At 43.0% G+C, this 23833-nt stretch overlaps 1 protein-coding gene across 7 annotated transcripts in view; it reads left to right on the plus strand.

The window, feature by feature from the left end:
• The first annotated feature begins 465 nt into the window (after positions 1-465).
• Positions 466-23833, plus strand: part of ptpn13 (protein tyrosine phosphatase non-receptor type 13) — a 33339-nt gene continuing 9971 nt past the window's right edge. For all 7 annotated transcript variants that reach the window (XM_028417370.1, XM_028417371.1, XM_028417372.1 and 4 more), the window contains exons 1-19: positions 466-787; positions 6385-6504; positions 8596-8762; positions 9919-9984; positions 10913-11098; positions 11371-11458; positions 12994-13626; positions 17921-18013; positions 18942-19044; positions 19760-19973; positions 20674-20748; positions 20846-21017; positions 21138-21288; positions 21381-21519; positions 21658-21810; positions 22107-22289; positions 22383-22545; positions 22702-23131; positions 23611-23717. In XM_028417370.1, coding sequence (XP_028273171.1) covers positions 6390-6504; positions 8596-8762; positions 9919-9984; positions 10913-11098; positions 11371-11458; positions 12994-13626; positions 17921-18013; positions 18942-19044; positions 19760-19973; positions 20674-20748; positions 20846-21017; positions 21138-21288; positions 21381-21519; positions 21658-21810; positions 22107-22289; positions 22383-22545; positions 22702-23131; positions 23611-23717 — 3238 coding nt within the window. In that variant the 5' untranslated portion in view covers positions 466-787; positions 6385-6389. The remainder of the gene's footprint in view (positions 788-6384; positions 6505-8595; positions 8763-9918; positions 9985-10912; positions 11099-11370; positions 11459-12993; positions 13627-17920; positions 18014-18941; positions 19045-19759; positions 19974-20673; positions 20749-20845; positions 21018-21137; positions 21289-21380; positions 21520-21657; positions 21811-22106; positions 22290-22382; positions 22546-22701; positions 23132-23610; positions 23718-23833) is intronic.

The raw sequence follows: 23833 nt of genomic DNA on the forward strand, positions 1-23833 counted from the left end.
GCAGAGCCTGAAAACAGCAGCTTTGAAGTGCAGCATATAAGGAAGGAAGTACTCAGCAGTGAATTGCTTCCTGAGAGGACTCCTTTTGATGATGTTGTGGGAAAAAGGAGCTAGAATATTGCCTAATCTTTAATTTTTTAATCGCGATTGAATAACAAAAAAGTTGCAAATTGTAGTTGCACAATCACTTCAAAATAAAACACCTCAGTAACAATCACAGACTTCTGTAAATGTGTTTTTTTTAATATGTTTATGTATATAAGTCATTATTTCTATGCAGGAAACATTTGGGACACATTTGACTCTCCGTTGTGTGGGTTGCTATGGGAACGGTTAAATGACAGCCCCGCCCCCCCCCCCTCGCAGAGAGCCAATGGGCAGCCAGAGTGAGGTGTCTGGTTACTCCCAGTCAGCCCACGCTAGCTAGCTGGGCAAAGGGAGGGTTTATTCCACTCCTCCGCAGTAATGGTAACTTCACTGGAAGAGAGCTGCTTGGTGCTCATCAAACTCCACTTCTGAGCTAAGATTTCTTTATGTTATTTTTTTTTATCTGTGGAGAACAGTGCCTGCGGTGTAGGGGGACTTTGTTTTTGTTTTGTTTTGGTTATCATCCGTGGGAAAGGTAAACCTGTTGCCTGCCTGCCTCGCTGCTGCTGCTGCTGCCGCTGCTCAGTCTATCCGAGATGTTGCTTTGTGGATGGGATGGCGTCTGGTGCCGTTTGTGTGCGCACTCATAGCCTCGTCGAACATTTCTCATCTCAAGTGCTTTTGTAGCTCTTCGTACCCGGTAAGTACCTTCTTCTTCAACTACTCCAAAAAAAAAAAGTGATGTAAATAAACTTTGTGGCGACGTAGCTAACTTTAGCCTAGCATTTAAAACTTACCAACTTAACCATTGAAGCTTCTTTCAGCACTTAGTTAGCTTCTTGCTCGTTTGTTAGTATTAAATTAGTCGACTTTATGTTGTATTAATTTTACTACGATACACCTTCTACTGTTTTTTTTTCTACGTTTAGGAGAAAAAGAGACGCCACTTCAAAAATAACAGATATCTAGCTAGCTAACGGCTTCCATCCACCTGCGCTGTCTGCACATTTTTTGAGACATCGTGGCACCTAATTTCTTCTGTCTAACCCTTTTTTTAGAGACATAAAGTGTCACTACCACACTGAGGGAATTATGGGGGTAGTCAGAAGGCAGATACTTGTACCCCCTCCCCCTTCATTACCATAGAAAAGTAGTAAAGTTCACTCTTAGTCAGAGGTCAGTGTGTAAAGTAATGGAGAGGCTGTGTGACCCTAACAAGATTCCCAGTTAAAATGTCCCTGATGGAGGTGATGTGAGCATCACCATAAAGGGAGAGGAGTAAAGGGGGAAAAAATAGTCAATGGGTTGTGTTTGTGTGCATGTGTTTGGAAGGAGAGGGGGGTTTGGAATGAGGTTTTTTTTTTTGCAGAAAACCATGCTCTGCATGTCCTGGTGCTCATAGCAACCCTGTGATTAACAGAAATGGAGCGGATGAGGTCGAGACCAAAATGAGAAGTGAAGGGCTCTTGGTCCAGAGTTGGGCTGATAATCGGTGAAGTAGTCACGGCTCTCTCTTTTTTTTTCACTGGTTCTGTGCAGGAAAAACAAAAACACTAACATCTAGCTGCAAGATGAAGCTGGATTTATAATTCTACGTTGAGGGTGTTAGGGTTCTGTAATCTGTAATGACACCCCCAAGACACTAGTAGGCAGTATTAGGATGGATTCACATTTGTTGATGCACTGATTGAGATTGAGACAGGGTAATGTGTTGCAACCAAGCGGCAACCTTCGGGGCTCAAAGTTGAAGCCCATGCAGAAGTCAAAACTTGTAATTCACGCCGCAACTGCTGGGGGCTGGCTTCAGAAGCGAGTCCCATAGACTCCCATGTTAAAATGGCCGACTTTACAGCAGAAAAGAACAGCCTGGTACAAAAAACCACTCTGGTCTCAGATGATAGGTTCTCTTCTAGTGTCGATTGTACGGGGGTGAATTGTTTTTACAACTCACTCGTTTCAATTGTATTCTGACTTATAATTACGCCTAATTATGGGCGTTGTTACTTGAGTGACAGACAGTTGACGTATCACAGTTTGCCGCAACCAAGCGGCAACCTTCGGGGCTCAAACTTGAAGCCCATGCAGAAGTGTCAAAACTTGTAATTCACGCCGCAACTGCTGGGGGCTGGCTTCAGAACCGAATCCCATAGACTCCCATGTCAAAATGACCGACTTCACAGCAGAAATGAACATGTTTACAGCCTGGTACAAAAAAACATTCTGGTCTCAAGTGATTGGTTCCCTTCTAGTGTCAATTGTACGGAGGTGAATTGTTTTTACAACTCAGTGGTTAAAATTACACATAATTATGGGCGTTGCTGCTTGAGCGACAGATGGTTGACGTATCACAGCGCAAGTTTCCTGCTTCCACGATCGCCCGCCCCCCTAAACTCCACTCGTATTCCCCCTCTGTGTCCATATTTGGAGTTTTTGGGGGACGTGCCGCTGCCAACATGGCGGCGGTCAGCACGTCCCGGTGATGTCACGGAAGCTCTGTCCAGAGTTTTTACTGTCAGTGGTTGCACTATATTTTGTTAACTCCAAGTATAAGTCAGCAAATACGATGCTAACAATCCAACCACAGCTGTTGGCAGTGTGTGTCAATATGAAGAGGTGCATGCAGGTTCATAGCGGCTTACGTCTTAGTCTTTGCGGTGTGTTCAAGTTTTTGGCGATATGAGAGTTTGAGTGGGAAAGCACACATCAACATCATCAAATTGCACAATTTGTTACGTGTATTGCAAACAAGCATTGGGTTTTCCCTTTTTTTTTGTGAGTCACCATTCCCGCTACTGTTTTCTTCACAGGAATCTTGAAACCAGTTTGTACGTGGAATGTTCCAGCTTTAGTGCTGTGACATCGTCACCATGTGTTTAGCTATTGAAGCAATCTTTGACACAGCATGTCAGCTAATTGCCTTACTTGTTTCAAATGATGAAAACCAACCATTGGGTTTCCCTTTTTTTGTAGGTGAGTCAGTGTTGCGGGTCTATTCCCGCTACTGTTTTTCTTCAAAAGAAACCTGAGTAAGACACAGCTGCGAACACAACCACAACTTCAGCTTCACAATAAGGAGCAATGTTTTAAATATCAGTCATCAGTCTGTATTCTAAGAGTTCCGTAGCACTGATCATGTTTAATGGCCTCAAAAGATGTCCTGATCCAGTGTGTTGCTGGAGTTGGAGTTGTGTGCTTGCAGGCTGCACTATACAGTGTGATTCTGGGAATAGAGGTTCACTCAGAGTTTGTTGTCGAATTTTCCTGGCATGAATAACTTCAGGAAGATTTTCACCTCAGTGTTGGCGCAGCGTGCCCCCCTCTCACTGGCTTCTGTTCCAAATGTGTTTGCCAGCTGAGACCACAGCTCTGATGTTTGGAGGATATGAACAAATTCCTTCTCATATCTTATATTATGAGTTGTTCCGTGTGGAACCCGGGGTCTTTATGGATTGCTTCAAAAGTGCCGCTTCTCCAGTTTTGAAAAGACTTAAGATGAAATGCATTTTACGGAGACATGTTTCTGTTCCTGGCACACACAGAGGGATGAGCTCTGAAAGACGCCAGGGAAATATATCGTGTGTACTTTTCTGTTATTTACTGTAGTAGAAGCACAATTTTTCAGGGGATTGTTCTCAAATCCATTTCATGGGTTGAGGCCGTGTTGCAGTCAGGAAGGTGGGTGGAAAGGAAAGCCTTCACCTAAGTGCAGAGTAAAGAAGGCTATCACGTTTCCAGGATTATTTTCTTTAAAATTCTTGTGACTGTGGCCAAGACTTTCAAACACTTAGCAACAGCAGCAGGCTAATCCTTGTTTAGTTCTTACTTTCTCTCCGTAGTGTGGGAATACCTGGGAACAAACATGGCCACTGTCTGAAAAATAGAAAAAGGAGAATGAGGCTCTGAAGTGGCGAAGGCTGTCTGCTCTCGCTGTTTTGGGCCGCTGCCTCCTAAGCACCCCCTAATAATGAGCAGGACCGTAGTCCAATGAGAGAGGAGCTGGCCTGCACAGCAGCCTCAGTGTGGATAAAAACATTCCACTGTTGAAATAACAAGGGCTGCAAAACAATCAGTCTTCACAGCACCCATTCTCCCCATTCTCATGGGTAATGAGCAAGATGGGTAGTATCCCACTTTGCCTCAAACTTCACGCTTCTCATTGAGTAAAATGGTTAACCTGCATTCCTGCATAAATATTTAGGCCTGCGACCATGCTTACTCATTAACTCTCTTCTCCCACCTCGAATACATAGAAGGAATATTGTTTCACATTTTAACTTTTAGACACAAACCCTACCACTAATGAGGCTGCTCACCCTGTTTATACCAAGATTTGATGAATAAGTGGTTCTTTATAACTCTCTGTGTGTGTGACAGCAATGGTTGGTCTACCACTGCGGTTTTTGGACGAAACACGTCTCCACTAATTGGATAGATTTATTAGCCCCCAGAGATTTTTCAGATCAGACCGAGCAAATCCGATTTTTCACCGTGAAATATCAGCACCTGTCCATTGAAATCTCACAGGGTTTGTTGCATTTATGATTCCTGAATGATAATCCAAGTGACTTTGCAGAAAGCTTGTGATTGAAGTTCAAATCCTTCTCAGTTTCTCACACACTGAAAGTCACACTTTAGGGCACAGCTCTAACATTTAGGTGTTGTACTGCTGTGTTCTCGGTCATTCCTTTCTATTTTATCAGTGAAACATGAAGTCAAATCTCAGCAGATACGTGACCATTTTAACTTTTTAACTTTAAGTGTTCAACCTGATGAGTGGTTTCTTGTTTTTATTGAAGCTATGATCCAGACAGTCCATTTACAGTATTCACTTCGAAATGTGGATTTTCTCAGTTATGTGGGGAAAACAAGACAAAATAGACTAAAAAACATTGAAAATGTGGTGTCTTGTTTTCAGTTATGGAATCACATGGGAAATCACATTTTCCGAAAGCACAATTTTCGGTTACATCGCACCACCACTGTCTGTCAGTGCCACTTTTTGTGGCTAGGTATTGGGACATTTAGTCAATGCATGCTAAACTTTGCGGCCCCGCTCATTTAAAGGGAGAAAAAGTGGAACAGAATAAAGCTTTTGCTAACAATAGCTCCCCAGAACAATTTTTTCAGGCCTTATGGAATGTAGATTTTCTGCAGAATCGATCTGCTTGGACTGTGATACCACAAAAAATGATCTTAAGTTGATCACAGTGATATTGAATGCACGGCTTTAATCTGAGGTTTTGTGGGTTTAATCAGAGAACACCGCTCTCCTGTATGGTGGTTGACTGCACCAAACTTGTGCTTTGAACACACTGTCCTGTCTGAATCTTTTGCATGCCCTCAATATTTGCATATTTGCATAGCAGCGTGCACAGCATTCCGTGTGAATTTCATAGCTGTACATGATTGTGTGCTAGAGAAATTGCATTGCCAACCTTCACATCAGACTGACATACAGCATTCTTAAATCTTTGAGATTATATATTTAATCTCTGAATGTGATTTGTTACTCTGTGTGCTCATAGTTTCTCCCTAGCTTGAAGAAATCTGTAAAACTGGAGCTTCAGGTTTTGCTCACGCTAGTTTCGTGTCATTGCTGGATTACGAAGATTAGACACAATTGTCACTTGCAGCACAGTAGTAGAGGCGCATGGGAGAGGATCTTGCATGTTTTATTTTGCTCATTCACTGCCCTGTAAAGCTGACTCTGATCAGGTTAATGCAGAAAAAGCAATCCCTGATTATTTTGTATTATTTTGCTTCTGACAGCTTTTGTTTTTTACAACATGTAATCAAAAAGTGTGCCTTTTTAGATCAGTGTCCATTTTACTTGGAAGCTGTTATTTCAATTCTCAGAGGTAATAATACTAATAAACTGTAACTTTGTTCAGAGTAATTCAAGTACAGCAGGTTTTCTTTGTGTGTGTGCATGCATGCATCATGTGCTTGTGCTACCTCCTCAACTGCAGAATATGATAAGACAGCATTATTTAGAAAATGTGGGAGTTTGCCCAAGGGCACAAAACGGGACAGAAATGTTGATCAGAAGAACTTCCCAGGATTTAAAGCACCGCTTCTTGAGGTTATTGTTGTGATATGGAAATGTGGCCTGATTTGCTTTCATCCCAGACTGTCAGGCCTGGCGGTACAAGTAGGGCGTGGATTTCTAACGTGACTAAACTTGTGTTAGGAATAAAAGTGTCAACCTAGCATCGATTTATTTTTGATGTTGGGATTGTAGATTTGTGTTTTCTGCAAATCATGGTCTTACATCTTCCTCTTCCTCCATTTCCACAGGGAAGATGCATGTGTCTCTGGCAGAAGCGTTGGAGGTTCGGGGAGGCCCACTCCAGGAGGAGGAGGTCTGGGCAGTACTCAGCCAGAGTGCAGAGAGCCTCCAAGAACTTTTTCATAAAGGTATCAAGATGCTTCAAAGAAGCACTGACTCTTATTCGTGTTTATCTTTCAGGTCTTCCTCTGTTGCTGTTTTTAACGTATACTTTACTTTTAAATGAAGGTGCTGATTAGGAGTCTTCTGGTGTACAAATTGTGTAAATTGCTGTTGACAAATTGTACTGCTAAATTGCTTGTAAATGTCCGTGTTTACCCTTGAAGACTAAAATAGTGGTGACTAAAGGAGGTTTAACTGGGAAAAAAAAGAGGACAGGATGTGAGTCAGCAGGCCGAGCCCTCTGTGTTGTTAAAGCGTTTGGGCGACACCCAAAGCTCCAGCGCATTACATCGATTACATCGGCCAAAATTTTGTCATCTAAAACTGTTGACGATTACTTTCTGTGAATACCCTCAATGACCGTGTGTTTTTCCGCATAAACCAGCTTGACTTCTACTTCTGGTTTTGCAGACAGCCCTGGTATGCTCTTGGAATTCTCTCATCTTATCATTGCGGCCTGTGAATATTACCATCATACTGAGGTTACCTACACAACATGCAGATTGTTCACAGCATTTCAGATTTTTGAGATTATGTTCTGAGAGTAGTAAGGACAAAATGCAAGGCTAGATTCTTTGGGTTTTTCTTTTTTTTAGTCTTTATGGTGCATTGCAATGCAGTGCCCAACTGTGTCACCATACTGAGTATATTGTAGTCTGAGTGATGTTTTGATGCAGATGTTGGATCTATGTCAGGATGTAGAGAAGTCTGTTTTCCAAGAGTGGATTAATAACAGTCACTATTAGGGATGTCCCGATCAGGTTTTTTTTACCCTCGAGTCCGAGTCATTTGATTTTGAGTATCTGCTGATACCGAGTCCCATAATCCGATCCTGTATGTGTGCGTGTGTCTGTGTGTGTGTACACCGCCACGCTAGCGGCTCATCGAGGTCTCGAACCAGGACCTCTCACGCCAAAAGCGACTGTCATACCCCTACACTACAGGACACAGAGCCACCTTGCACAGAAGGCGTTAACTTTGAGAGTCCTAATAGATATATATTCGAGTCCTGATCGGGAGGTAATGTCCGATTCCGATCGAGTCTGAAATCACGTAATCGGGCCTGATTTCCGATCACGTGATCGGATTGGGACATCCCTAGTCACTATCCAAATTTGTTAATGATCTGTCTCAACAGCAACACTTGTGTTTGGCATGACTACGGGCACCGTTCCGTTGTGTGTAAACAGTAGTGGTTACTGTATTTGTGTAAGAATGATTTGTTTGAATAGTTGTTGTGCAGGTATTTCAGAGGAAATTATTGCATAGTACAGTTTACCTGTTATGGGATAAAGAACATACAGTAACAGCTTTTAGTCTAATATTGCTTGCTCAAGGTTGCACATTAAGTTTCACTCTTGTGTGCTTTCTGCCTACATCTGTGGTTCATTGATGAATTTATTGAGACTGAGTCACGGTGATTGCCTGATCCAGAGCAACAGCTTTGTGTAGCATACAGCTAATATATAACGCAGTCTACCTTTGAGTAAGATCTCCATATGGTCACATGAGTTTTAAACAGGAAACGTGTATTTACTTAGAAAATTCCATCTTTTGAAAGCAGATATTTTGTGCCTCAAATTTGAGTTCCTCTGTTCGACTCACTGCTCCTCTCGGAGTTAAGCATCAGTCAAAGAAAAGAATTTTACAGCGCTGCTCAAACATTCCTTTGTGTATTTTTAAAACGTTCTCTAACCATAGAGCTGGCTGTGGCTTTGTAGGAAAAGAGAATTACGCTGTGTAGCCATTCCTTTCTGCTTCCATGCCTCAACAGTTATTTTCTTGCAGACTAAGAAAGCAACATGTGTTTTTGTTTACTTCAATCATCCAGAATTTCCATAAACTGCCAAAAGCCTTAGCGAGAAACATCCACCGTGATGAGATGGGTCTCTGTGTTCAGGCTGTACGTCCGTAGATAAAATGATGTGATGCCTTAAAACACAGTACTTCACTGGAACACTGTATGCAAGGCAGTAGCTGAGAATTTAAGATTTGTTTTCCTGTTTTGGTTCCTGATCATATCTCTTAAGTGTTGAATTGTCTGATTCTATCCGCAGACCCTGCAGCCATGGGCTTCATTATCTCCCCCTGGTCCCTCCTACTCATGCCCTCCGGCAACATCTCATTCACAGACGAGTATGTCACCCAGCAGGACTTAAGAGCCTTCACGGCTCCGGAGCTCCTGCAGGGTATCTCCTTGGAGTCTGTTTCTGACATAGAGAAGGTATAATCGCCCATATGCTGACAGAACCTTACAAACTGTTTAGTCTAGGTTTGTGCTTTATCACCTTTTTTTCCCCAAATCTCCTGTTAATGCTCGTATATGTCAGTAAAAGAGTTTCCCGGAGTTGCCCACCCAGTGCCTCTTCATGTTTACCTTCAGTCTCTTTATGAAACATTTTTCAGCTGCCATGCTAACATCCATGTTGCCCATCTTTTGCTTGTTTATGGCAGAGAATCACCACAGAGGCTGACAGATGGTTGGTCATAGCATATTCTTTCTTGATAAACAGGATCCCACACTTGCACACATTTGCAATAGTCACAACTGAAACTGGTAGCAGCCAGAAAATCACCACACCCCCTCAATTTGACTCTGCCCCTCTGGTAGAAGAGCTAAAAGCTTGCATGACTGGATTCCCGTCTCTGGCACAGCCCCACAGACCTCAACACAGTTTTGTGCTGAGTCAGTTTTCCAGCCCTGGGCCTGTCTCTCCCTCGCTGAGTTATTTCAGTGTAGAAACTGTAATCTGTTTCCTTCATTATCAGACTGTGGGTAAACATACGTCAGCTGCAAGCGCCATGATTTTTTTTTTTTCCCCTTTACTTTTTCAACACATGGACTTGTTGTATGTTGCTTTTAATCTATAGCTTTGAAAGTCCACATTTTTTGAAAGCGTTAGTGTGCCTTTAAATTTGTACTCCGAGAACTGTTCCTAAAAGACCTTGAAGGCTGTATTGCATTCTTTGGCAATCCCCGAATTATTCTTTCCTCTACCAAGCCCAACATTCAGGGGAAGCAATTTCTCTACCAAGCAGTGAGTGGAAAGGGATAGAGAGAGGAAAATGGAAAATGTTTTTGGATTTAGGCTGAAAGCCTCTGTCATTTCACTTTCCAAAGAAATGAATTCATCTTTATTACACTTGAGCAGTTGTTGAGCCGATGTTCATCTCTCTTTTTCTTTCACACCAGACATAAGGTTCTGGTTCTTAATCAGGTTCAGTGCTCCTGAATGCAACAGAGCATTTAATTCTTATTCACCATTGTGTTTCCCATCATAATTGCATATTGTAAGATGCTTTTGCTCAATAGACCAAGACTCAATGATACATATATAATACTGTTTAAATGTAGCCTAAGATATGCCCTTTTTTCACAGATGCACATGTATTCTCTGGGGATGACCTTATTCTGGGGAGCAGACTATGAGATCCCGCAAAGTCAGGTAAAATCCCCACCACAAAAAAAAAAAAACTGCAGCTCATCACTCCAGCATACATACAATAATTTAAAGTACATAGCCATGCTAATTTATGACTCAAATGTCTTACAAGTACACAGATCTAAACACTTTTTTCACATGAGATCTGTGTCTGTTTCCGCTGGATAAAGGCACAAACTGTAAATACAGCTATATCTCCACAAAACTCAGTCAGCTGGAAAGCTGCACAGTGCGCTCACATCTTTGAGAGAGCACCGCCCGCAGTTTCAGGCATCATGACTCACGCTCAAAGTTTCAGACTCCATCCGCTCTCATCAGAAGTGCCCTTTCCCTCACCCATGAGGGAGTTGCTGTAGTAGTTCGCATGGTGGCTGGACCAAACCCAACACGCCCCCTTATTTCTGATGAATTCAAACAAGTGACATAAAAGACCTGAAGTGGGCTGCTTCCCTTGGGATTAAAAAAAATACAGATCATCTAATTTTATTGTAGCGAGTCATCGTCTTGTTCTGATTTCAATTGTAGATATACATATATATTTCCTTCCAAACATTAACGTCCTGGTGTGAGACTAGAAGGAAAGTCAGGTGAGGTTGTTAATATTTATCCTTTGGGGACCACAAGTGTTTGCAATCCATGTAGTATAGTGTATCCATGGAGATATTTTCAAATATCCAAAACAAAACTAGTGATAGTAATGACCTGACTTACTGTACTTTTCCTAGAGCCATGCTGCTAGCGCAGAGATCAAAAACAAATGTGCTCATGACTGGGCATTTCTTCAAGTGTTAAAACTGAGAGGCTTTAATTTAACTTTTTAATTTTAAATTTGCAGATAGTAATTGCAAAAGCTAGCTAGCAAATCAAAAATAATATCGCTTATAACATCTCAGAGTGTTAACTGTCGTCTTCCTGTGTTTTTTCTTTGCAGCCTATGAAGCTGGGCGAGCACCTCAACAGTCTCCTCCTCAACATGTGTGATGATATCACACTAAGTCGAATGTCGCTGCGCACGGTGCTGGACATCTGCAGCAAACACATCAGAAACTCTAGTTGTGACCCTCCCTTCTCTTATATTAGAAAACTGGTCCGGTTGGTACTGGGGAGCCTTTCTCAGGTACGTAGTGTTATTCCTGTCTTATTTTTCCACATTTATATTGCAGCGGCTTATCAGAAGAATTTTAGAAAAGACTATTACATGCTCTGTCAAAGCTCGGTAGATTTGTTTGAATTACACCACAGATAATGGGGCTCATGCTGGCAGAGCATGATTCCAGGCTGAGTGTCAAAGGAGATTCTTTTCTTTGCTCTTCCTCTTCCATTTTTTTCACCCTCGGTTTTTGTTTTTCTTTCCTCTTTGCTCCCACTCTTGTCATCTTTCTTTCTCAGCTGGATGGTCTGCTGACTGATAGAGAGTCTCTTCCAGAGCGGAGTAAGGAGATTCGGGAGAGACTGAGGGGCAAAGGCTTGCCCTCAGGTAAGATGAGCTACACTGACATATTGAAGCTGCTGGAGCTGTGTTGCTGAAAACTTTTTTAGTGGAGCTGAAAGAGTGTTTCAGTTGATGGTGAGAGACTTCAGGTGTTTAGGTTTGTGAATCATAAATAACTGCCCTCAAATGGCCTGCTTGTTGAGCCATTCATCACTTACATCCTCACTTTATGTGTGGGAAAGTAACGAAAGCAGCAGACAAGGAACAAACACATTACAACCTCGCATGGGATTAAGTTCAGGAAAATATGACCAAATCTTCCCGGTGGTTTCTGAGAGAACTGCTGCATATTTCCAGGCCATGGAAAGGGGAGCAGAGCACAAACATGGACGTCGTCCCGATTATGTAAGCATGGCATGGCATTGATTACAGATGCATATTTTGCAGTCACCAGTGAAGCTGCTGGTCTGTTTGTATCAGGGCTTTGTTTCCCCGGTTAAGCACCAGCGAGCCCTAAGGAAAGTACATGCAAAGAGTATTACTTAGTTTTTAAGTGCTCTCCTTACTCTCCTTACTTCAAGTAATAATTGCTGCCCAGGGAACTCACATATTGTCTCCCTGTTTTTTTATATTGGATAATGTATCGCCATTTTTAAAGTCCATATGATAGCGACACCAAAGTAATATTAGATGAAAAACATCTGGTAACAATATATTGACTGGCTCTGGCCGGTTGATTGGATTTGACGTGTTTGAGTTGCTGCTCGTCCACAGTGTATCCCGTATCTTAACACCCACCTTAGCAGGGATAGGCTAACAGTTGGATGGATGAAAAAAATAACACAAACATCCTGCAGAAGAAAGATTCTTTGCTTTCAGTTTTCACTCCAGTTCTTGTGTGCCTCCCTGAGTTCCTGGAGACGCTCTGCCTGTCTTTTGATGTGTTTCCCAAGCATATGCTTTATAGCTTAACCCAGCTCATGCTGTGTTTTACAGGACTTGTCTGTAATGTTGCCACTGCTCTCTTGTTTCCTTATTGTTGCTTCATGCCCATGTTGGCCTTCTGGCTGTCTGTGAGTTTATAGACGACATATCTGAAAAGGCAAACATGGACAAATTTATGAGCAGTCAAAGAAGTGTTTGTAATACTGTTGACAGGAGGTGATAGATTGGCTTTCAGTTTCTTCAGAAATATTTGAGTAGCATTTGTTCTCCTTATGCTGCTGTGGGTTTACCTGCATATTAATTAGTTTTATTTGCTGGTAGTGGCTGTCACATTTGACTGTTGTTGGTACCAGTGTCCTCTAAGATTAGGCTGTGGTTGAAAAGATGTGTTGGAGAGTCTCAACAGACTGCATTCCTACCTAATTATTAATTAACTGAGGTGGGTTGTTGAATAAATTCATGGGTCTACTAGAGGGCCATGAGATTCTGTTCTTAGGTGCTCAGTCAGTTAAGGGTCAAGCCCTGGTATCAGACCAAAGTACAGGAAGTCTGCTTGAAGAGGCACTTTGACACAAAACAAAGATCTTTGCATCCGTTCATGTTTTATTAATTTTTTTGTTTTCTTCGGTTTTCAGGGAGAAGTGCTGCTCCCAGAGTCTTGGAGCGCTACAGAGCGAGGACTCAGGACCAAACGTCTCTGAATCGAGGCCTCAGCCGTTCCATGGGTTCGCTGCCAATCCAGGACTTGTTGAAGGGAGAAGAGGCAGCAGCCCTACAGTATTCCCTGGCTGATTATAACCCCAACTCTGAATCCCCCACAGACCTGTATCCTAAAGCCCCCTCACTCCAGTACCAGCGCTCCTATCCCCATTTGCACCCACTACACCCTCAGCAAAAGGGGCGGCCTGTGGAACTGGACCGTAGGTCTTTACCCTACTACGGTGGGGACCTGGGACCAAGCCAGGCCAGGAAGACGTGGGCTTCCTCTGTGGATTTGGCTTGCATTGATCCAGAGGCTCTTCGTTTTGGGGATTTGGAGGATGCTCGGAGAGGCAGCACAGCATTGAGTACCCACTCCATAGGCAGACGCAAATCACCTTTGCGGGCGTCCAGGGAGAGGGATTCTCGCTACTCTGAGTTTGGTGGCCTGCAGAGTAGGAAACCTCATCACAACTCAGCACTATCTGTTGGCTCGGGCTTCACTGGTGCCTATGACAGGATCAAGGAGCGACAGAGGAAACTTCAGGTGCTAAGACAAGCAGTGGATGGTGAGTATGCTCCATCCAGTCCTGAGTCGAGAGGTTTTTTGTTCATGTTGGAGAAATTCCAACAAGTTTTGAAGCACATCTGACTATTATAGTAATTAAATCAAAGTGTCATAAAGTTTGCTTGTTAAGGACTTGACACATGTTGCTGTTGGCACTGATCACACAAAAACAATATGTCACGTTATTCGCCCCCAGTGCACTCAGGAAATCTACTCTCAGCTTGTTTGCAACACACGTCATTTGTATTGCAGAATAGTAGGATTTTGGTGACACATCTGAGCTTCAACGTGTGTCATAATTTTGTAATTTTGTACATTGTCAGAACATGTAGTGTGTGATGTGGGTCTTTTGTGCATGGTAGTCCACAAGAACCCAGCTGTGTCATTAAGATGCAAAGAAAGTGTCACACTGGGTGGTGGAAGGAAATTGTCAGGCTATAAAAGTTGGTTCAGCCGGGAGACATCAGCTGGCCTGACCTGTGACAGCAAATGGATGATGTGAGCAATCAGACGCTCGTTAGCTAGTTACAGGCTGTGTGTGTGTGTGTCTGCTCTAAGTACCATGTGGGATGGGAGCTGGGTGCTGGCTTGAATGAAGTCTCATTGGTTGTGGCTGGGCAGCAGTGTTTGGACAGAATGTATGAGTCACTGGTGCAGAGGTTTCCAAATGGCTGATTCTAATTACAGGCTAGCTTAATTCTAGCCTGCTGCTAACTGTCACACATGCTATATACAAAGTCCCTCTCTCTTTGTTCACATACGACTGTAAACATATCTACCTAGGGTGTTACAGAGGAAAAACAATCTTTTTATAATCACATGCTCGGACCAAGCACACACAACACAATTGTTTAACACCTTGATAGTCAGGCCCAAGAGCTTTAAGTTTCCCTCAGGAGCTTATTGAATTCTTGGAAAAGTCTCCATAGGCAAGCTAGTTTTATACAAGTCACATGTGGCTGTATGGTTCTGCAGGCCACCTGGGAATAGTGGAGGAGCATGAGCGTTGAATGGTTTCATATAATAAACCACTGTCCTCTACCTCTTCTTCCCTGTCCTCCTCCTCCTGCTGTTCTTCCATACGCCCCACTCTCCTGCTCCTTCCAGCCTCCCTGCTTTTCTGGCAGCTATTTTTATTGCTGACCGAGCCACCAACCGAGCATTCTTTTCCTCGGCTGTGGGTTTTCATCCCCAGCAAGTCCTGCCTTCCTGTTCTTCCCTCCCTTTTTGCTTTTTACTGCTTGTAATAGGGAAGTCAGGTTTTTAATATCATTCGATAGAACAGCATCGTTCACATAGCACAGTGTTTTTGTCCCGTTCATCAGTCTGTGTTTGTATAATTGTATGCAACAGTTCACAAGATTTGGGGGATTCTTCTGCTTTCCCTGAAAACATTAACATCTTCAGCCTTATTTAACTCTCTAGGACTCAGCGTCAGATGACAAATCCAGAGCTATTAAATTCTCTACCTCTCCAGACCTTGTGGTAATAACAACTCTGGGCTCCTCTAAACAGCTGACTGAGGATGTAAAAATGAAGCTAATTGATGCCTACAAAGCAGGGCGAGACTATAAAAAGATATCAAAGCTGCTTCAAGCTTTCAATTTCCCCCGTCGGAAATGTTATTAAGAAGAAGCAGTTAAAGGAAACGAAGTCAAGACAAGATCTCAAACTATTAGAAAACTTTTAAATTACACTGCAATGCGAAGCAGAAAGGCAGAAAGGCAGCACAAACATGAAAAACAGTGGTGGTGGTGTGAAAAGAATATGGTTCCATCTTATGTGTAGTTAGAAATATTATCGTTTGTTGTATTTCTTTCTTTGTATTTGTATTTTATATGTCTATTAATTCTGGTAGTCAGCTTAAATGATGTTAAATTACGTATTATGTCATGTGGCAAAGGATTTTTCTACTGCCATCAACACTGATTTAGATGTGAGGAGGAAGGCTGGGCCATAATATAGTCCTGTACTCCATCCCAAAGTTATTTTGCTTTGGTAGAAATGGGGCCTAACGACAGACACACACCGTTCACAGGGTCTCGTGGATGTGTTACTTGGCTCAGAGTTGCTTCTCTTTTCTTTTTTTCTCTTACTTCTTTCTGCTCTTTTCTGCAGGAAAGTGATGGCACAGCAGTGGTCACTGGTCTCAGGTTTCACAGAGTTACACACCTCGTCTGTGACTTCTAAGTGTGTGCAGTTATAAATCATGTTTAATTGAATCACAGCTCCATCCACTGTGTGCATGCCTTTGTGTGCATGGGCATGTTTGTACCTACCCCTCCCTCTTATTCCATCCTGTACCCTAGGAAACCTCCCCTCCCCCTTTTTGTAGGTGCCAAGGTGCTTCAATGAGTAGCAACTCTCCTTGCAGACCTACAGGCTGTAATTGGAGTCATGCGTAGCGGATGAGGGAATTCCTGACATTATTGGACTTTTCCGGCACTTGGCAGCGGGTCATGTGGCTTTGGGCCGGGGCAGGTCCAGTTCTGACAACAATGCAGAACACTGCTGAGGAAAAACTGCAACCCCCAGTTTTTGTATAATTATATTATACGTAGTTTGGTTTATTGACTCCAAATGCTGCTGGTAAAAAGACTCTTTCTAGGTTTTTATAAAAAAAGGCTTTCTGGGAATTCTAATGCACTCTAATCAAGCGTCTGACTCACTTCCTCCACACTGTGTTCAAATTCCTGTTTCGCAGAATCTGTGCTGTACGCTTTCTTTCTGAATCATGTTAACTGGAAGGTTTCTGTGAGCTATTATCCATTTAAAGACGGAGTTCCTCTTTATTTTCCCTGGGACCACCAGACTTTAAATAACCTCAGAGGTCTGGGTTTGTGTCTTTTCTCAGCTTGAACATCCCCAAAGGCCCAAAGCCTAGAGAAGCTGTTTGTGTGCTCACAGAAAGCTTATGTAGAAGAGCTTAGTGCAGCCGGAATTCAAGGAGGGAGAAGAAGACACCTGAGGGCAAAAAAAAAATACGGATTGTCTTATATTTCATAGAAAGTACTCTATGTTGGCTATTACACTTTTTCAGTACCAAGTCAGCCTTTCTGGAACTTGTCCACTTGAACCATTCCCATCACATTATCAGCAAATTCCTGCTGTTAATCTCTGCAATCACCAGCGGCCCTCCCTGTTTCTTTTTTCCTCCTGTTACACTGAAGTGAAAGGTGAGGCGGGTTTATTATACCTGACCAGTTACATGTTACACGTTTACAAACCTAGAAAATTTCCATGCTGAAAGCAATATCACAGCTGGGCTAGGATAGAACCTGACCTGGACTGGAACTGTTTTATTTCCCAAGCTAAACAGGAACGTTTTGACCAATTAGCCCCTTTAGAAAAGTACTGTTCCATACTTTTCTTTTTGATGTTTTTGCCTTTATATGTTTATCCTTAATTTTACAAAATTCATCCAAAATGCTCGTGTAGCATCATTACAGGTCAGGTGATTGCACGCATGTGATTGACTGCTTGCTTGTCTCATTGTGGGTAACACTTTGTAACTGCATGGATTACTTGCTGTGAATACGTCTCCTCTGTGTGAGAGCTGACAGTGTGTCAGAGTAATTCATGACTCACAAACCAGCAGATGCAAGATGGAAAACTATTTTTGGCGACGGTCAGACCAGTCCTCTTCTCCTTTTTCTCCTCCCCCTTCTTCTTAATGACATTCTGCCGGGTCACAGTGCTTTTCACTGAAGATGTTTACACAAGACAGGCATCATCGCGAAGAAGAAAAACCTGAGCAAAGACTGGGGAATGCCGTTCATCTCAACTATGTAGCAGATACTGAGGAGCAGGACTTTCAAGTTCTGTGTACCATGCTGAGAAACACATGACACTTCAGACTCAGCTCTGTCTATGTTTTCCTGTTATTTTAGTATTACGTTCATTAATGCTTTAAGAGAAGTAAACTACTGTGGTGAGCTCGTCTGTACTTGTTCTGCTTCAGCCAGGCAAGCAAGACAAAAGATTACACCCCCAAGAAAAAGAAGTCAAACCTCACAGGAGGCGTGTCTGCATACACTTTACTGCTGAGTGATGCAAGCTTTTCATTAAGAGTGTTTACCAACAGCACGACTGATACCTGCTTTGTGTGTCTCATTCAATGGAGGATCGCAACAACACAAAAAGGTTTTAAAGGAAGAGTAACAAAAGGTCTGCACTGTGTGGCATTTAGAAAATACACATCCCCACCTTACCAACCCTTACAAACAACAATTAACGAAAGAATCTTTCTTTTTGTTTGCATGCAATTATTAACACATGTCCTCTTCTGTTCTTAGACCCAGTCCACACCCACCAGAGGTACCTCAGTGATTACAGCTCCTCCAGTGAGAGCCCCTCAGTGACCTCCTCTGATCCAGACTACAGGCAAGGTAACATCATGCCATTGCTATGCCGTTCATGGAGACACATCTACAGGATGATGTACAGCATAATGTTAAGCAACAGCTGTCATGTGCCTCACACACACATGACTCTACCTGCTCACTTAACCCCTGCCTTTTGAACCTGTTTCTGTGAATTCGGAGTTCTGCTGGTTTTTACTCTGGTCATCAATCAATCAATGGCTGATTTATACCCGGAACGATAGGTGAACGCTGCTTTGTAGTACGTCTTGCTTACATCTGCTTGACATGCACTGATTTCACTTGATTTTTTTTTTTAAAGAACAGCAGCTTATCTGACACTTAGTTGGTATTTTCCAGCTGCTGTCATTTTACTTATCTGGTGTTGGATATGGAATTGGATCCCATAGGGTTGCACAAGATGGCATGCCTTGTCAGTGCTAAATAAAATTGTGCAATAAAGGTAGATAAGAATGGTAAGAGCGTGAGAACGTGTGTGTAATGGTTCAGTGCTAGGACTCAAAGGCTAATTTGGCTAATGCTGTATGTTCAGCAATAACACCTGGACACCTGGGTAGCTTATCTGGTCAGGTTTTTTCAGTGGGTGGAATTTTGTTGCATTTTATTCTCCATGTCTTCTCCCTAATTTCTTGTTTAATTCTACTGCTGCTGTCAAACAACTAAAACAGCTGTGAAGAGCTTAAACATTAAAAATGGAGACATACAGGAAGTCATAAGGCCAGGCAAATGCTATTTGTATTTTAGTACTGTAATGCAGTGATGCACCAGAAATCCCATGTGTGCTGCTGATCTGACCCGACACGTCTGTGCAGGTACATTCACAGCACAGTATAGGCGCCTGAATCTGTAGGTGGGGGTGTGTTTGATTGTGTGCATGTAGAAACAAACTTTGTGTTTATGTGTGATGCAGCTCATGTTGCCACATCTTTTCCAGCTAAGAAACCAAGTGACGTGATAAGATACGGCTCCCAGCTGGCACTTTCAAACGAACAGGATGCCCTGTCACCAACAACGATCCACATCCCACACAGACACAGGTAACGCACATCCTCTCAATCCATTTACAGCCCTGTCTCTAACACAACTCACTCCCAAACAATGAATATGTAAAATTCAGCTTATATTTGTTTTTTTATTAAATAAAAAAAAACTCTTGTGTTTTAATTATATTGGTTCCATGTGGGATTATGTTACCACACCCCTCAGCAGATTATCACTGTGAGACTCTGCAGTGGCTGTACCAGCTGTCTACTTCTGGCAGTGTTGATGTGGCTTTTGTAAAAGGTGATTAAATAATCTGATGATGGAGGTCATCAGGTAAAACATTTAATTGCATCCTTTGCCACATAACCCTTTCACTGGACATGAAAACCACAGACGGAGCTGCGTGTTTGGTCTTTTGGGCCGCACACACACACACACACACACACAGCTGGTGTAGCGCAGCAAGGTCAGCCCCATGCTTCACTAGTGAGGTCATCTAATGTAACATCCACATTCAGCATTCTCTGTCTCTCTAATCTCTGGCATTACAGACCTGAGCTGCCTGCTGCTGCTGTGCCTGTCCCGCCACACAGAGCTCACTTTCCCACAAAACATCAGCTAGTGTTTTGTGTAGTCAACACGCAAAAGAAAAGTGAAAGTAAACAGAAAAAAAATAAACAAAGTGTACAACTCAAAGAGAATCTCAGACAGTATCAGACAGTATCAGGCTGTTCTGACACCCACCTCCTTCTTCTTTGCTCTCTGTAGGCAACATGAGGGGGCAGCTGATGAAGGATTGGCTGGAGCCGAGTTGCTCCTCCAGAGACAGGAGGAGGTGCAGCGCCTCCAGGCCCACCTGGCCAGCAGGCTGTCCAGGTCCAACCTCTACCCCACAGACGAACCCCTTGTCCCAACTCTCACCTCCATTGTCGACCTTCAGGAGCCTCCCTACACTTCTTCTGCTTTGCACCGCAAAAGCAAGGTTTGTGCACAAACTTGACTGTACAGATGTGCAACTTGATGAAGTACAAAGCTTGCTATGTTACTAGAGAGCTAATACACACATACATTATGCAGCCAATTCTGGAAAATGATTAAAAATGTATTCAAAACCTGACTCTCCTTGGCCTGAATCTTGTTTATATTACCATATTTGATGATGTGTGTAACATTTGTATTTTTAAATTGATACCTAAATGGCTGCTAAAATAATTCCTTTCAGTCCCTCTATAATAGTTACAAATGTGTGGCACTATGCAACATGTTTTTTTGTGATTATTTGATTTATTTGAAAATGTGTTAAATCCTCAAATGCTGGCAGTAAACCTCTTACCGGTAATTATACTTACAAGAGTAGGGTGTGGTTTTTTTTGGTAAATTTAAATTGATGCAATTCTGGATGTGGGGGGTTTCCAGTTACAAACTTTGACTGGAAGATGAGGAATCTCGCTCTTCTACTTCCATTACGGAAGTATGTGTGAGTTTACACAAGAATCAATCGAGTGGCTGTCATTGACACGTCATAATCTGTGCAGCTTTGTAAACAGATACGATACCTGTAAATACTTTGGTGTGGGAAAGGTTCATAATGTGTGATGTCTTGTTTTTAATTAAAGTAAAAAAAAAAATCCTCTTTCATCATAATGGTCAGTAGTTACATTTGATGTTTATCCCAATGGCAGAACTTTCATGGACCTGAGTTTGTGAAGATGGCCAGCGAGCCCGGTGTTGCCTTATCTGTTCCTTCTTCGATAATGGTGAGGATGTAAATACACGCCGGCTTGAAGCCAGCGTTCACTTTTCATGGTGGTTTGTGACTTGTTTAAAACTTAAAACTGTCTTTTTGTCCACAAGAAACGTGGCAAGGTGGAAGAAGTCCAGAGGAAGGTGGGCGTGGTGCTGCTGAATGGCCAAAAGTTGGAGCTGAGCTGTGACATCAAGGCAGTGTGTAAAGACGTCCTTGATATGGTGGTTGCTCACATCGGGCTTGTAGAGCATCATCTCTTTGGCCTTGCATACCTCAAAGGTACCATGTGCTCAGGAAAGACAGTCAAGATGGTCCAAAATAACGACTTTTACCTGCTATGTAATGTAAAAGCAAGGGCCAGCCTGTGACCGTCCCTCCTTATTTATCCTCTGCACACAGACAACGAGTTTTTCTTTGTCGACCTTGATGCCAAACTGTCCAAAGTGGCCCCAGAGGGATGGAAGGAGGACCCTAAGAAAAGGAGGACTGACGTGCCTTTTAATCTTTTTTTGCGCATCAAATTCTTCCTTGATGATGTCAACCTCATACAGTAAGTGCAGATTTAGTTTATTACCTACTCTATGTGACACACGGTCTGGAAAAAAACCCAACATTCTGATCTGGCTTTTCTGTGTGTAACAGGCACGCCATGACCAAACATCAGTACTACTTACAGCTGAGGAAAGACGTCTTGGAGGAGAGGATGCGCTGCAACACAGAAAATGCCATGCTGCTGGCATCACTGGCATTACAGGCCGAGTTTGGTGACTACCAGCCTGAGGTACCATATTCCCCTTCTACTTAGCATGCTTTTAAAAGTTTTTCACATGTTTTTTTTTTTTTTTTTAAAGAAAAATGCCTAGATTAATCTGTGTGAAATGACAATTTGATCTGAAAAGTGTTATTCTTGGTGCTTCAGATCCATGGGAAGGCCTACTTCAGATCAGAGCACTACCTGCCGGTGTCTATCTTTGATAAGGTGGACCAGACAACCATCAAGGAGGAACTGCCAAAACTTCACAGCAACTACTATGGAGCGTCTGAAACTGAGGCAGAGTTTGAGTTCCTCAAGGTTAGCAAGTACAGAGCATACATATACTGTTGGGGTTTGTCCTTAAAGGAAAAAGTAGTTATGTCCTGTCATCACATTGTATTGTAATTTTCTGCGATCTTTGTGAGCGTGCTACACTTGCACAACTCCTTTTGCTTCATGCCACTGCACATAATCAAATCCTATTGTGTCGGATCACTGACCCTATGAAGCACTTGTTTTCTGCCTGAGAAGTTCCACTATTCTATTTTAATCTGTCTCAATACACAAGCACACACACTCTGCGCTCAATATTGTGGGTATTGTTTGTCTCAAAGGTGAGCCAGAGGCTGACGGAATACGGAGTCCATTTCCATCGGGTGCTTCCTGAGAAGAGATCTCAGACAGGCATCATGCTGGGTGTCTACTCCAAGGGGGTCCTCATTTTTGAAGTCCTTAATGGAAATCGTACCCCGGTGCTAAGGTTTCCCTGGAGGGAGACAAAGAAAATCTCCTTTACAGTATGGATTGTCTCTTTCTTATCAGTATTTATAGACTATGCCACACTACAGGGTGTCACGCTCACTGAAATGTTTTAACCTGTTGTCCTGAAGAAAAAGAAGATCTGCCTTCAGAACACCTCAGATGGGATCAAGCACCTGTTTCAGACAGACAGCAACAAGACGTGTCAGTACCTGCTACAGCTGTGCTCTGATCAGCACAAGTTCCACCTGCAGATGAAGGCCCGGCAGAACAACCAGGAGCTGCAGGAACTGGGTGTGTATGACAGCCAGTCTGTGTGTGGGTGGAGTTCATGTGGATATTTGGCCTGCTAAAAGTCATATTAATATGTCTCAGAAACATCACTGTCCAGACATGCAGAAACAAATTATTAGCCAAGTAATGTTTGTCTTCTGTGCTCCTTCTCTTCAGAGAACTCCCCCTTGAGCAGTCTGCATTATCCCTTTAACCCCCGCAGTGGAGATGGGAGGACGGTGAACTCGGGCAGCCTGGCCCCCAGCTTGTCGACACGTTCCAACCCAGACCACCTGAAAAGGATCTCATACTCGGAAGTAGCCCTCAACAAGGCACCTTCTGGCCCGATACTCGCCCACGACGAGCTTCGCTTTCCAGGTTTCAATCCAATGGCCTCCACGGGCCTTTCCAACCCGCGAATAATGAGTCGCTCCCACCACAATCTCGGGCAAATGCCAGAGTCACCTGAGCACCGAATGGCAGAGGCTAGTCATGGGCAGGCACACGGAGGACTGATTAAGCCACAGCCCAACCAAGTGTCCCCTCACTTCCAGCAACATCAGCGGGCCAGCTCAGACACAGACTCTCTGTCACAACAACAGGACAAGTAAGTTGACAAAAGCCTCACGATGCAGATACAGCTTTTTTTTTTTTTTGCGTTTTTTTTAATGAGCGCTTCATTATCTTATTTGTGTGTCACTGTGTAGAACCTCTGGTTGTGTGTTCAGTGTCAGAGTCTGTAAGCTCCCTTTAGGAAAGACTTGTTACTGGGATTGTTCCTCTGCCTACACTACAGAGACACAAAGAACTTTACCTCCAGCCTCTAATTGGCCCTCAGGGGCTCTGTATTTGTCTCCTTGCAGATACATCCTTGTGTTTTTCTGTATAAATTCCCATTTTAATGGCCCCTAATGCCATTTGCTCCCTCTTGTGTCAACTTTGCAGATGACACATATGATCTTAGGTTTATTCTGACAAAACCAGGTCTAAACACCATTAGGAGCTGACTTGTGAAAGAGAGGGTTTGCTTACATCAAGCTTGTTTTTGCCTTTTGTCAGACTCACCTCTTGCTTTCAACTTCTCAGATCATTTGGCTCAGTGTCTCACAGCAGCACCGCCTGGAGCCTCAGCAGGTCCAAAAAAGAATCTGACTCTTCATCCATAGAGGATACGGGCCAAGCATATGTAGTAGGTAAGGATGTAGACCTGTGTAGGATGCTGCTGTTTTCTAATGTAGCACAGCAATAGTTTAGATTGTCACCCCCTCAAAATGTAATAATCACATTTTTTCATAAAGAGATCTGTTCT

Source organism: Parambassis ranga, chromosome 12, assembly GCF_900634625.1.
Source record: "Parambassis ranga chromosome 12, fParRan2.1, whole genome shotgun sequence".
Classification (NCBI taxonomy): Eukaryota; Metazoa; Chordata; class Actinopteri; family Ambassidae; genus Parambassis; species Parambassis ranga.